This window comes from Lissotriton helveticus, chromosome 9, assembly GCF_964261635.1.
Source record: "Lissotriton helveticus chromosome 9, aLisHel1.1, whole genome shotgun sequence".
NCBI lineage: Eukaryota > Metazoa > Chordata > Amphibia > Caudata > Salamandridae > Lissotriton > Lissotriton helveticus.
This window is the reverse complement of record NC_136070.1, coordinates 146,946,061-146,961,751: the sequence shown is the minus strand read 5'-3', so window position 1 is coordinate 146,961,751 and position 15,691 is coordinate 146,946,061. Positions and strand designations below refer to the sequence as shown.

At 44.6% G+C, this 15,691-nt stretch overlaps 1 protein-coding gene across 1 annotated transcript in view; it reads left to right on the top strand.

The window, feature by feature from the left end:
- HEATR4 (HEAT repeat containing 4) overlaps window positions 1-15,691 on the top strand; it is a 427,614-nt gene that overhangs the window by 153,442 nt on the left and 258,481 nt on the right. Inside the window, exons 4-5 of the mRNA XM_078659659.1 lie at window positions 5,253-5,393; window positions 11,509-11,697. Coding sequence (XP_078515785.1) covers window positions 5,253-5,393; window positions 11,509-11,697 — 330 coding nt within the window. The remainder of the gene's footprint in view (window positions 1-5,252; window positions 5,394-11,508; window positions 11,698-15,691) is intronic.

Below are 15,691 nucleotides of genomic sequence, written 5' to 3'. Positions count from 1 at the left end.
TCGGCGATTGCGACCGCTTGCGAATCGCATTTTTAAATCGGAAAATTTCATGAATGCCGTTCTGCGAATTCTAAATTGCGATTCGCATTTACTCGCAATTTGAAATTCGCTGAATTGGACATTGATGAATCTATCAGTTAGTCTTTATTGCGTCTCATGTTTCTTTCTACCTCCACCCCACACTTCCTGTCTCTTCATATCACTCTTTTTTCAAGTATATATCATTTTTGTATATTACAAAGTAAACAACGCAACAACACATCAGCAGTTACATTGTTGAAGCATATGTCCTTGTAACAACATACATTTCAATATTTGATTCAGTCCATACCGCTCGCCATTGTACATCCCAGGACAGGCATAAAGCATGTTACAGCCCAATAATTCACAACTAGATGGATTACAGGTGCAGTATAATATTTTCAGTGTGTGTCACCTATGATGCTTTGTTTATGCTGGCCAGGTAAGTTTTCAGTGAGGACTGTATGCGTCTAGGCCAGGAGGCTCTAGGTAGCATGAAACTATATATCTCTGCATGCTCCTAGGAAGTGAAGCATGCAGTCACCCATAGTTGGAGACCTTCTCACACCCCAAATCATAACAATTCTTCACTGTCCCAACAGTAGAGTCAATGCTACAAATTTCTGGCTGGATTTAGGAACCTCCTTCATGTATCTCAACAAGGCCATTAGTGGGGTCACATTTTAATTCACAGTTAATCTTTTCTTTCAACATATTTATAATAGCTTGCCAAAATGAATGTACCTGTGGGCAAAGCCATGCTAAGTGTAACATAACTGCATCCTGTGCACTACAACACCAGCAATCAGCAGAAGCAACTATCCCAAATCTCATCATACTAGCCGGAGTATAATACAGGTGGTGTTTATATTTTAGATGGATACGCCAGAATTTACCATTCAGTGCAAACTCTTTCATCTGCTGACAGCAGTACCCCCATTGTGCATCTGTTATCTCAATGTTTAGTTCCATTTCCCATTTGCTTTTAATATAGACATCTTCCTTTGGTATTGGACTAACTACGTCGTTATACATTCTGGTGAGGATCTTGGTAGGGGAGGGATTAGATAAAATCATCCTGAGTAACAACCATTCTGGTGGCTCGTCGGAAAGACCACCAAATGTTTTCACTATGGAAGATTTAAGCCCTGCCCAGTATGGCATCCATCAGAGTCGTCACCTGATCCCCATCCAAATATTCTTCAAACAATTAAAATGTATGATTAACATAGAGGGCTCCCACTGTCATTAAATTCCTACATTGCGGATGTTGATTTGTTACCCTTCCCCTTGAGATAGTTTTGTTGGGTCTGTCTACCAATAAAATGTGCAGCGAGTATGCCCTTACAATACCCACCATTTTAGCAAGTCTGTCCCAGGCCCAAGTGGAATGCTTTGATGTGTGTATTTCCTTGGTAGGTCTACTAGGGGTCTGAAAGAGTGCCTTGTAAAGGGGGCCTCAGTGTGACAAACCAGCCTCAAGTTTGCAATGTGGCTCCTGTTTTGTACCATGCAGCCAGAAAAGGGAATCTGCACCTGTGCCACCTGGTAATACGCCTCAAAGTTTGGTGTGGCAAATTGTCCTTGTTCATAGGGGAGCTGCAGTTTGTGCCATGCTATTCATGGCTATCTACCCACCAATGCCAATTTTACTGTTAGGGTTTCAATCTCCCAAAAGAACACCTTCTTAGAAGACTAGGTATACTCTGGAAACTATACAAAAGCTTGGGCAAGATAACCGTTTTCATTAATTTTTTCCTTCCAGCCACCAACAGTTTTATCCTTCTCATCACTAAGGGCCTAGTTACGACTTTGGCAGTGCAACGCCGGGTCCGCCCTGCCACTGCAGCACCAAAGCTGTGATCAGACCACCCGCTAGGTTAGGAGGAGTTTTCTCCTGTTTGGCGGGCTGGTTTTTGGCATTCCCACAGTGGTCACTCTAAAAATGTGCACCGCAATGGGAACACCAAAAACAGTTCCTTCCCGGCATGGACTGAAAAGTCCATGCTGGGCAGGAACTGGGGTTCCTCTCCGCTACAGTGTTCATGAAAGAGGAACCTCTATGACACCGCCGGAGGAGAGGAAACTCGTAATATGCTTGGGGGGACCGCGGCAGTCCTGTCAAGCATATTGCGGCCTCCTGACCGTCACATCCCTGCGCCGGTGCTGTGGCAGTCCAACAGCCCAAATCCTAATAGGCCGGTTGGGAGACCTCAACCGCCATGCCCCGCGAGTCTGGTGGTCCTTGGACGGCCAGATTCGTAATCGGGCCCTCAGTTATTTAGTGTGGTTATACATTTACCATAGTTTTCACTTATTATTGTTTCCATGTCCCAATGATAATGGATACCCAGATAGCAAAACGGCTCAGTCTGCCATGTAAGTGTGTATTCTGAATGAATAGATTTGTTTCCTGGTTAATGGCATTAATATAGTTTTTGTCCAATATTAATTACACCAACCATCTGCTTCAGGCCATGATTTCATGGATAATGGGCATCAGATTACAATCCAGATCTAGCACCAGTAGCAACATATCATCTGCATAGAATGAGATTATCGTTTTGCACAGGCTCAAATTTTTTACTTTACAATAATTATGGACCCGATTCACAGAACTAATTTAAGACAAAATCCTAAACTTACTATCATTTCGGTATTCACAGAAGGCACTTATTAATTTTGGTGTTCACAGAAGACACTTACTCATTTTGGTATTCACAGGAGGTACTTGCTCATTTTGGTATTCACAGAAGGCACCTACTCATCAATGAGTAAGTGCCTTCTGTGAATACCAAAATGAGTAAGTTACTCAAAATGAGTAAGTTACTCAAAATGAGTATGTTACTCATTTTGGTATTCACAAAAGGCACGTACTCATCAATGACTAAGTGCCTTCTGTGAATACCAAAATGAGTAAGTGCCTTCTGTGAATACCAAAATGGTAGTAAGTTTAGGATTTTTGTTTTCCTATCTTTCTCTTCCTTCTTCCATCTGACTTCCGTCTCTCTGTTGCACTGGGTGAAAGTCAGTAGTGAAAAAAAAGCCCCAGTTCAGATAAATGAGTGCAACCACCGGTACAAACTGAGCATTGTTGCTACCCTCTTAATAAGTACCTTTATATATTGTTAAAATTCTTTAACTATATGCTAGGTATGCTGTCACTAACACTTACCGAAGACTTCCACAAGAAGCTTGATAAAACTATCAACAAGTTTCTATGGAACGGGAAGAAACCCAGGATCAGCCTGCAAAAATTAAGACTACGCAAAGAACTAGGGGGGCTAAACGTCACGAACTTTAAGGCTTTCCAAACGGCCTGCCTAGCAAAACGGGATAGTCTGGCTCATCCCGTCCCAGGATTGCACACCTGTATGGCTCGAGCTAGAGAGGGACATCCTGGGAGGCGCCGACCCCGTAGCCATAATCACAGCCAATAAACACCCGGAGGCAAACAACGCTGTGCTCAAAAACACCAGGATAGCACTCTTGAAAGTAGACAGGAAGATGGAACATAGCATCAGGAGATCAAACTGGGAATCAATCTGGTTCAACTCGAAAATAACATACAGAGGTAGAACACTGGCCAACAAGGAGTGGTATGGGAGAGGGATCCCCACACCTGCTCAGATGGGGAAGGAAGGCACACCACTCATATTTGAAACGCTGAAAAAAGCCAACAACCTACCCAACATCGAATTTTATGAATTCCTAAAAATCAGAGCTGCTATCACGAAAGCGAACCTTACCAAAGAAACACCCTCCATTATACAACACATGCATAACCTGAACAAGATTGGACACCAACCCGCCCACCTATACAAACTCATATCCCCACATAAGTCAACTGAACACTAGAACGATGTCGTTCTGGGAAACATTGCACAACAGGCACTTTAGCGAAGAGGAGAAATCCCCGCTCTGGGTCTCAGCCTCCAAGAATAAAGTCTCCCCCCAACTAGCACAAACAAAGTACTGGTTACTGCACAGAATGTTCTGGACACCGGCCCGACTAGCTACAGTAGGAGCCACAGAGAATGACACATGCTGGAACTGCCATAAAGAAAAGGGGGACCTGGCCCACCTCATTTACGAGTGCCCAAAGGTCAAGCCCTTTTGGAGTAGAGTGAACAACTTCATCAACACAGTAGTGGGGGGTACAATACAGCAAGGACTTGATGGAATAGCCACCGCACTCATGGCCCCAGACCTAGAATCTAGGGAGGATAGAGAACTGGTAGACCTCCTACTCACAGCGGCGGTCAAAACTATCCAAGAAAACTGGAAATGCACTAGCAAAGCGACCTTTAAGAAATGGATAAACTGGGTGACCTTCCTGAGAGGTGCGGACAATATCACAGCAAAGCACTCAGCCAGCCACAAAGCTAGAAGCGGGATGTGGGCCGCCCTGGATGCACACTTAGGGTCATACAAACCCCCTCCTTTCACTCTAGGGGCCTACAGAGACACCGACTACCTACATCAGTAACCATGCCTATAAGCCGATTGTTTACCACAATGTGCCTGTAGGTCATCTGTATGTGCCCCCGCATTACCACTGTACTGTATCTGTATCATATCTGGAACATTTTTCAATAAAGAATCTTGAAATAAAAAAAATAAAAAAATTCTTTAACACACATGGTTCCATGAGTTTGCTTTTATAAGCCCAGGGATAACCTGCAACTGCTGCCCCGGCTTTGGCACAATGGAGGATGCAAGGATTAATACTATTTTGAACCATTATGGGAACGTTTTTGCGAACAGAAATGCAATTAGGTTCATAAATGTGTTTTGTAAAGTGCTGATTTCAAAGCGTGTTATAAGCTATTGTTTTTAAGGTATAAACAGTAATATGCATTCATATTTAAAATTTGGGGTCATATGTATCAACACATTTTCCCATAGACACAGAATGGGTAAAACCCTTTCATACATCTGGCCCATAGTCTTTGATGTCGGCCTGCACTTAGGTGAGTTCCACAACATAGACTGCCAAGGTTCGTGGATATGGAGCTAAGAATAGTAAATCCATACCTCCCTGTGTATGCTTACCTTGGCCATATGTTGATAGTGGATATTCTAGAGTCTATATAAGTGCAGATCGATAGTAATGGCTTCGATATTTTGGAATCAACGCTTCACCTTCCTAGCAGCATCCATGCTAAAGGTGACTGCTGCACACCTCCATCCCTGGCCTGTGTGTGAGCCTCTTGTGTTTACCTCCACAGGGTCCTCCAGAATTGTACATCAGAGGCATGGAAGCAAGAAGGACCGGATCATGATGGAAAGCCTCAACGAATACAATAAGCACCTGCAGGAGGTGTTTCCCAGGGCACCAGAGCATTGGAGTTTTGTAGAGCCAGAGAAAGGTAACTAACTCTGCTTCTGTATTTTCTTTCTTCTGAAATACAAATGTTGATATTTTGTACCCATATTTCCTAACTTATTGAGGCTACTCTTTTGTTTGAATAAACGTTTATGAAAGGGATAGTAAGACATAGTCGTAACATTTTCAAGACATATACAGGACATTTGACAAGTTGGACGTGGCATGCTTCAAAAGCGTTGTGCATTTACACAGCTGACACCGTTGACTTTGCAAATAAAAAATACTCATTTTCAATGCACAGATGTGCACTGCAATTTACAGTTGTCGTTGTGAAGTGCACATGTTGCAAGTCTTCGGGCCTGAATACAATCTGAATGTTAAATTCCGGTCCTTGTGTCAATAGACTTTCCTGCAGGGATCTGAATTCTGAGTTGTGTGGTAAGCATCACACCTCCTGCGGTTCCCGCAGCCAGATTTACATAGGCGAAACCTGCTGAAATAGATTGGCGGGTAGAGGCACAAAAAAAGGCAAGCCATGAAGAATTTAGGGGCATATTATCAAGAATGGCATTGAAAATTATCGCTGCTTTAGTGGCAAAAAACTGCAGCTAAAGGGGCGATAATGGGCTTGATAATATTACCATGAGAATTCTAATAGAAGTACATGTACACTTGTGAACATGGGCTTTTATTGGAATTCTCCAGGGCGTATTATCAAGCCCATTATCGTCGCTTTAACTGCAGTTTTCTGCCGCTAAACCGGAAGTAATTTTAACGCCATCCTTGATAATATGCCCTTGGTGTGTTAAATCCCAACTCCAAAAATCGTGAACAGAGCCTTGATGAGTCGCAAAGTGAAAGGAACTGCAATGAACATTCCCTGCTCCTAGAATTACTGCTCTAAATGAAAGAACATTGCTGCAGTTGCATATTATTACATCACACTTACTGCACTTCTAACTTTCTATCAACTTAAAAAATATGTTACTAATGGATCACAGAAACATCCGGAACACAGTCACTAATACAATAAAATGCATTGTTGTATTAAAAATTCAAAGGCACTATCCAAATTATAAATATATCCAAAAGGATAATATCTAGGTAGTTTGAAAATTAAAATGTATCAAACAAGGTATATTGATAGTTCAAATGTGAGTACAACAAACGAAAGTCCAAAATAAACTGAAATTGTCCATCATCAAATTCACAGAAGGAGCATGCAAAACCCGCTGCTGATTCCTTCACCAGGAGAATACTCATAACAGTACAATTGCAGAATCGTTTATAACAAAGCTATTTTGACCTAGAGTAGCAGAGTTTAAAAAATGACATATCGCTCAATAATTCTATCAGGGTCTTATAAAGTGCAACTACTCACCCGTGAGTGCCCACACCCGAAATACCAAGGGATTATATCTGTAGATTAAGAAAATCGAACTGGGTAAATCAGCAGCGGCCCGTGCAGGTGAGAGCGGTGAGGCGATGGGGCCGGGTGAGGGGGGATTCCGACCGACAATGACGATGGAAAGTTAAATAAGAAATTAATTTATCCTCATCATCGTCCGTCGAAATCCCTTCTCTTACCTACACTGGCCGTGGCTGCAAATCTCATTCTGAATCCACACATCAAGCTATCAAATGATGATCAAATATAAGTGACATGTGACCCAACCCTTAAAGTCTTACAAAGGACCAAAGGGCTTTAGACTGGTTCACAACAAGATCTGAGATGAAAAAATTGTTTCCAAAATTGGGTAAATGTTTATTAAATAATAACTGATCATCTTTTTTCTGAATTCTGTTTTTCAAAGTCAAGTGGAAGCATTTCAGAAGTAATTTTATATTTTAAATATTATAGATGCAAAATTAATGAAAATTGGGCATGTTTACCCAAACTAACATTACAAGCTAACGAAAGGAGAAAAACAAGGGAAAGGAGAATATGTTTTAATTCCCAAGTCAATCAACATTTAAAAAACTTAACAAACTCACTAACATTAGAATCTGAAGTGATGGTTGCAATAAGAAACATACAGAGAGAGAATACATCACCTAAAGATATCTGCAGGGAAGCTAGAAAGGTGGGGAAGCAGTAGTTAGCACTGCATGAGGCTCTCCTCGATAAAATGTCCAAACCAGATAAAGATCCCAAGAATTTAGGGCGCACTGAGTCCCATCAATGTTAAAGAAAACACCAAACTGCTCAGCAAAGCACTAGATTGATGAGGGTCGCGTCAACCTTGTTCACCCTGATGAATATGTTTTTCCCAGGTCAGAACTTGATTACAAATGTCAGACAGCTCTTGCATTTAATGAACCAACCTTCCCAAGATGTAAAGGAATACATAGTAGTGTTATTAGATATCAAAAAAGCTTTTGATGCAGTTAAATGGCATTTATACCAAAGGGTCTCTAAGCCACCTAAATTTTGGACCCAAGGTAATGTTATGGGTAAATGTGCTCTTCTGACTCCTGTGTGCCAGATGTGAGGTGGAGCTGTAATATCCAAATGCTAGAAGCTTGGAAGATGCACATGCCAATGTTGTCCCCTCCCGCCATTGCTCTTGCTTTAGCTTTCGATCCATTTCCTGGCAAACTCAGAAATAACTTAGGAAAGTGGAGAACAGAAATACGGGGTTTAAATCAAACTGTCTTCAAGGAAGATGACGTGTGTTGCTGAAGCATCCCAGTGAGTCTTACCCATTACTTAATTTTTTTATTTAATGAAATTGGACTACATACCATCTGGTGAAATCAGACCAGTTTTGTATTTGGAGGTTTAGTGGGTAACTACATTCAATGTGGGTACTATCTTCTCCCACAATGTTTTAATTTACACGCATTACATTGGTTTAGTTGGACTGCCTATTTTGTAGATGATGTTTGGCTAGACAAGTCAACCATTTTTAGCCTACAGATGTGGAGTTACAGTAACACTGCCAAACACCATAGGTACCTACTCTTCGTCATCACATTGTAACGTAACACTGCAAGAGCACAAACAAGATGGCATCAGATTTATTAACTTGTAAGTAGCCTAGTGAGATATGAATGGCCAGCTAATATTCTCTGGATGATATAAAGTAACAAGGACATACACAAAATAACTTCATGCACGTCTTCTCTGGAGTGGAACCAATGTTCATTCAAATTGCCTTTCTTAAAGCAACTCATATTTTTTTTTATATTTTATTGATTTTCTAGGAATCCAGTAGGACCACCCATGTGACAAACAGTAGTTATAACCAAATGAAGAATACAACTCCATACGTGGGCAAGATTGTGATTTCCAATGCTATATCACATTATTATTTCTGAATGAAAACAGATTGTCAATTTTCCCTTGGCTCGGGGTGCCAGTGCTCTGTGTAAGCATTGCAATTCGAAACAGGCTCCCATTTTGATTATAGCGCACCCCGACTTCCTGTGAATTTTTGCACCGACACCCACCAACCACGCACGCAACCTGGGGTTCATCCTCGATTCAACACTCTCCATGACCAAGCAAATCAATGCCATCTCATCCTCCTGCTTCAACACCCTCCGCATGCTCCGCAAGATCTACAGGTGGATCCCCACCGACACAAGAAGAACAGTCACCAAGGCCCTCTTCAGCAGCAGGCTAGACTAGGGAAACGCCCTCTATGCGGGAGTCCCTGCCAAACTGCTGAAACGACTGCAACGCATACAGAACGCCTCTGCCCGCATGATCCTCAACATCCCTCGACACAGCCACATCACACCCCACCTGAAAGACCTGCACTGGCTGCCCATCAACAAGAGGATCACTTTCAAGCTCCTCGCCCACGCACACAGGGCACTCCACAACACCGGACCAGCATACCTCAACAGACGACTCACCTTCTACACCCCAAACTGCCAGCTCTGCTCCGCCGACCGGGCCACAGCTACCGTCCCTCGCATCTGAAGAGCGACCTCCGGCGGCAGATCATTCTCCTACCTTGCCGCCAAGACCTGGAACACCCTCCCCATCCTCCTACGGCAGACCCAAGACTGACTAACCTTCAGGAGACTACTCAAGACCTGGCTATTCGAGCAGTAGCAGCATCCCCCCCCCCTTAGCACCTTGAGACCCTTACGGGTGAGTAGTGTGCTCTACAAATTATCTGATTGATTGAGCGTCTGTTACCAAATTTTCTATCCAATGCCCACCGGTTGTTACCAAATTTTCTATCCAGTGCCCACCAACCCTCCCAGATTTATTTAAACTCCTTGGGGCAATTACTGCTCTCATATACCCCCTCTTCGCCAATATCCTCAGCTCATTTTAATGTGCAATATAGTGGCATAGCTAGACCTTTAGCCACCCATGGCGGGCCCTGCATTTGCCACCCCCTGACGGCTGTAGGAAAGAGCGGGGTGGGGAGGACGCAACCCCCAAAACTCATGCCGCAAGGGGCGGACTTGCCCTCCCTGCTACGCCACTGTGCAATTTTAATGTTGACATTTCGTGTTACACTGCATGTTTCTGTTCCTTCTCCTTCAAGACAGCCATATTAAATAGCATATTTCCTTGTAGAAGAATTCTAGTTCTTAAAGACCTACTATTGAGTTAAACCATTCATGACTTTGCCATTTGCTACAGTGAATGAGAGGCACGTCAAGCGACTTCGATCCTGTACATTAGATTAGATAAAACGATGTTGAAGTAACGATGCATGCTTTTCACAGTATTAGTTCAAATGACCCAACCGTCCATTGAGATAATCACTTTACATTTAATGATAGCACTCAGGGATTACATTTCAGGGCAGTTGGATTACATTTGTAAATATTTATTGGAATTACTTTTCTTGTCATCCAGCGCTACATTTTGCTTTCACCTTTATATAGTGTAGACGCTTTACATTGAAAGTACCTTGGAGTCTCTAGAGGGATGTCTTCCGCTACGCAAGAACAGTCTGGCTTCTAATATGCTCCTCATTGATTTTCATGAACCTAGATGTACACAAAATACCCTACCATTTTATGATTTGCAGATATAAGAATCACTCACGCTTCCCCTCCCCAGCCATTACCTTTCACCCACCTCAACACCCTAATCGGCGACCATCCATATATTATGTACAATATGTAATATATGTTTAAATATTATATATGTGTACTGCCTTGTCTATTGTCCTGACTCCCCAGGTTCCACACCATAAATATCTCAGTTTTTTATAAGAAATTAGCAAATATTGCCATTATATATGTGTTTCTACGTACAGTATTTCATGTGAAAATGTTTTAACTCCTCAATAATTAAAAATATATAAAATAACACTGGACACACTCGAAACCAAAGTTAATCTATACCTCTCTAATTATGCGTAACAGTAGGGGAAGTTGCTCCCTCTCCATGCTTGCAAGTTTGAAAATTGTTCTTTTACTTAGTAAGCTTCCCATTTCTCAAACAAAAGTTACAAAATGTGAAAACTTCAGTGGCTGCTATGGCAAAATATTCCCATTACAAGAAACAAAACAGTCAGTGGACTGCTGCAGAGCAGCAGCAGTCCCGTTCCTGGTTCAGATACTGCTGCCTGCGGTGATGTCCTGAGTCCCAACCCATCCTTTCTGCAGCTCCCTCCCACTCCATGTCATCACCACTTGTGCAGAACCATGACCCGCACCCTATCTACTTGCCCCTGCATGCACCACTGACCTGCCTGGGCAAAGGAGGAAGTAGCTGCCTCTTACTTTTCTAGGTGCAGGATGTTGGGAGCAGGAAGCCCTGACTCACAAACATTCTGCACCAGCAATTTCATTGGGCTAGAAGGGTTTGACTAATCCTAGGGTGAGGTTGAGAAACAAACGTGCAGATTTTCAAGCCCTGTGCGCCACTATTACGTCATTTTTAACATGGGAAAAATGACGCAAACGTGGCGCAAGGGGCTTGTAAATCTGCCCCAAAGTTTCTTAACTATGCCCAACCCCGGGTATGCCCATCTTTTTGTGCTTCTGTTAATAAAGACATGATCATTTCACAGATAAAATCAATCATTTTCACTTCAAGTGTCCCTCTATTCCTTAATTGCCCTACTGACAGTTAAGGATATCTGTAGTAGAAGGAAGAAGAGATTTTTCTTTTGAAATTGTGATTTTTATTTGGTTGATAGGATGACTTTCTATTTCTTCTCTGTTTTTACTAGCTCAAAAGCCTGCAAGGAAAGCTCTACGTTGGACGGCGTTACCCTGCCCCGTGGACACTCAGGCAGAAATGAATCCTACACCCAGGCCCACCAAGGAGAAGTTGAAAGAAAGAGAGAAGGTCAGCTTGCCTCAGGAGCTGCAGCTCCTCAAGAACATGCTGGATAAATGGAAAGAGGCCTGGTTACTGAGTAAGTACACACAATTGCCTGATCCACTAAGGACACCTGTTATTCCAAACCCTTGATAAAAATAGAAAGTCTCGCCAATAATCCATTTCCGTTGCACCCCGTCACAACATGTTCACCCAAAAGATTGTGAGTTGCAAGTTATCTGTCATGTCAATCGGTCTTTAGATGTAATAACTCAGGGAGTCATTTAGAATTTGATGGATACAAAACATACACCAAGTTTTGGAAGATGTCCCACACCCACCAAACTATAAATATTCTCCTCACTGACTGACTATACACGTTGATGCTTAATTATTTCTTAGAGGCTCAACTACTTTAGAATGCACATGATTTCCTTAGTTCAGTGTCTTCTGAAAATATATTGCTATTGCAAATTAAATACTTTATATTTTAGATGTTCAGCCATTTCCAGCCGTACACTTTTTGGCTGCATTCTTTTTCAAAATATTTTGAGAAAAAGTTGACTGACTTTTCAGTTGCCTGTCAAGTGGCCATCGTAAAATAACATAGGCAGGCATGGATTTCTGCACAAGAAAGTCAAAAAGACTGGTGGCATAAGGTGGCATAGAAAAGGCTGGTTGGAGAGGCTGGGTTGGAGCAACCACAGAAAGGGTGAGCAATAGAGGCACCAGTACTGTAGAAGGTAAAGCCAGAAATTATCAGGAGAAGATGGAAATACTTTAAATAAATGCACATTAACACTCAGCCAGAAGGAAAGAAGCTGGAGAATTCGCAGGGAATAGTTTGACAAAACATTTCTTATGTCACCTTCCCAGAGGCACCAGGGTACATAGAATTCAAACAATCTCAAACGTCTCCTTCGACCACATCACCGAACTCCACTGTACCGACCACCGCAGCGTTCATTTCACCTACAAGAAACCCAACATGCACCACCACACCCAACAGCTGCCCCGCCGCTGCTGGAGCAAAGCCACTGAAGACCAGCTAGCCACTACCCTCGCCCAGAAACCACCCACCGACCCCACCGACCCAGACACCGCCGCCCGCAATTTCAGACAATGGATACACAAATGCACCAACTCCCTCGCCCCACTCAAGAAACCCTCCAACAGTCACACCAGCAAGAAAGCCACCTGGTTCACCGAAGAGCTCCAGACCTCCAAAAGCACATGCCGGAAACTGGAGAAGAAATGGCTCCACGAACGAACACCGGACAGCCACGCAGCCCACAAGAACGCCACTCGCAGACATCACCACCTCATCAGATCAGCCAAGAGATCGTCTTTCAAAACCCGCCTGGACAACAACGCTCACGACAGCAAAGAACTCTTCAGCATTGTGAAAGAACTCTCTAACCCCAGCGCCAACAACAACGACATCCCGCACTCACAAGAACTGTGTGACTCGCTGGCCACCTTCTTCCATCGCAAGATCGCTGACATCCACGACAGCTTCAACATCTCGACCACCCAGACAACGCCAGACTCCACCCCCCCCTGCGAACTCCACCCGCACCAACCGTATGACCTCCTGGACCAACATCAACGACGACGAAACACGCAAGATCATGAACTCCATCCACTCAGGTTCACTGTCCGACCCCTGCCCACACCACATATTCAACAAAGCACACTCAGCCATTGCACCCCAACTACGGAAAGTAATCAACATCTCCCTCGAGACAGCCACGTTCTCGGAAAGCTAGAAGCACGCCGAGATCAATGCCCTTCTCAAGAAACCCAAGGCGGACCCCAAGGACCTCAAGAATTTCCGGCCCATCTCCCTGCTCCCGTTCCCGGCGAAGGTCATCGAGAAAGTCATCAACAGGCAACTGACCCGCTACCTAGAGGACAACAACATCTTAGACCCATCCCAGGCCGTATTCCGAAGAAACCACAGCACTGAGACAGCCCTCATCGCCGCCACAGACGCATCAGGATCCAACTTGACAACGGCGAAACATCAGCCCTCATTCTCCTGGACCTGTCAGCCGCCTTCGACACTGTCTGTCACCGAACACTAAAGACATGCCTCCAAGAAGCCGGAATCCAAGAGAAGGCCCTGGACTGGACCACATCCTTCCTCTCCGGCAGAACCCAGAGCGTCCGCCTTCCCCCCTTCCGCTCCGAAGCCACCAACATCATCTGCGGCGTACCCCAGGGATCGTCCCTCAGCCCGACGCTGTTCAACGTCTACATGGCCCCCCTCGCACAAGTCGCCCGCCAGCATGACCTCAACATCATCTCCTACTCCGATGACACCCAGCTGATCATCTCCCTCACCAAAGACCCGCACCCCGCCAAAACCAACCTCCACGAGGGAATGAAGGCCATCGCCGAATGGATGAGGAACAGCCGACTGAAGCTGAACTCGGACAAGACGGAAGTCCTCATCCTCGGAAACACCCCCTCAGCCTGGGATGTCTCCTGGTGGCCGACCACGCTGGGAACAGCACCGACACCCACCAACCACGCACACAACCTGGGATTCACCCTCGACTCCTCCCTCTCCATGTCGAAGCAGGTCAACGCTGTCTCCTCCTCCTGCTACAACACCCTCCGCATGCTTCGCAGGATCTACAAGTGGATCCCTACCGAAACAAGAACAGTGACCCAGGCCCTCGTCAGCAGGAGACTCTACGCAGGCATCCCGGCCAAGCACCTACAACGACTGCAACGCATTCAGAACGCCTCTGCCCGACTGATCCTCAACGTCCCTCGCCAGAGCCACATCACCCCTCACCTGAGAGACCTACACTGCTCCCTGTCGAAAAGAGGATCACCTTCAAGCTACTCACCCACGCACACAAAGCCCTCCACAACACCGGACCAGCCTACCTCAACGGTCGACTCAGCTTCCACACCCCCACCCGCCAGCTCCGCTCCACCAGCCTCGCCCTCGCCACGGTCCCACGCATCCAACGGACTACCTCCGGTGGCAGATCCTTCTCCTTCCTCACAGCCAAGACCTGGAACACCCTCCCTACCCACCTACGGCAGACCCAAGACCTACTCACCTTCAGAAGACTCCTCCAGACCTGGCTCTTCAAGCAGTAGCGGCACACCTTTCCCCTCAGCGCCTTGAGACCCTCACGGGTAAGTAGTGCGCTTTATAAATACATTGATTGATTGATTGTAGGTCCAAGTTTATATATTGCTCTAGCGCAGTAGTTTGAACTTGGCTCTTTGTCTCATAGGCAACCAGTGAGGCTCTTTCAGGAAAGTTGCAGCAGAACTATACTTGTTACAGTTACGAACCAATCTGGCAGCTGCATGCCAACATAAAGTGCATTTCCATAGTCTAAATTACTGGTCAGTTAGGCCTGAATGATTGTTTTTCTCCAATTCAAGGGGATACACATACAAAGTCTCCTTAGTAAATTTCGCATGGCAAACCTTTTGGCCACACAATACACGGACTTGATCTTGCATGCTTAACGTATTATCTACCAGGAATCCAAGATTTTTTACCATACGGTTGGGCTCGGGAGCAGTGCCTAATGGATGGGGACACCAGGTTGTGTACCAAACTAGGTGTGCACCGCCGAAAAGCAGTATCTCATATTTCTCTGCGTTTAATCTCAAGCAGTGGTCTAACATCCAACCTGGGGTTTCTGAAAGGCAGTTAGTTAAGTTACTCATAGTGTTCTCATATTTTATCTCAAATGCTATTAGCATTATCATCAGCCTAGGACCAAATATTAAAGCCCCATTTCCAACCAATCATGGCCAAAGGAGAGACATAAGCGTTGTTAGAAAGGCGAACCCGGGGGAGGCAGAAGGTGTCTGACTGACCACCCCTAGGTCTACCCCTCCTTCAGAGAAGGGACCGAGCGATGTCGAGAGGCCTCCGACGTGAGGGCCCTCTCCTAGGATCGTACAGCAGAGTAATCACACCACTACAAATGTACACCACACGTAGATAGAGTTTTCGATCTTTATCTGGCAATAAGTATCGTTTCAATATATACAGCAGATCCAGAGATCTGGAAAGTCTTGTGACAAGGGGCAAGGTAGCGGGACAGTCT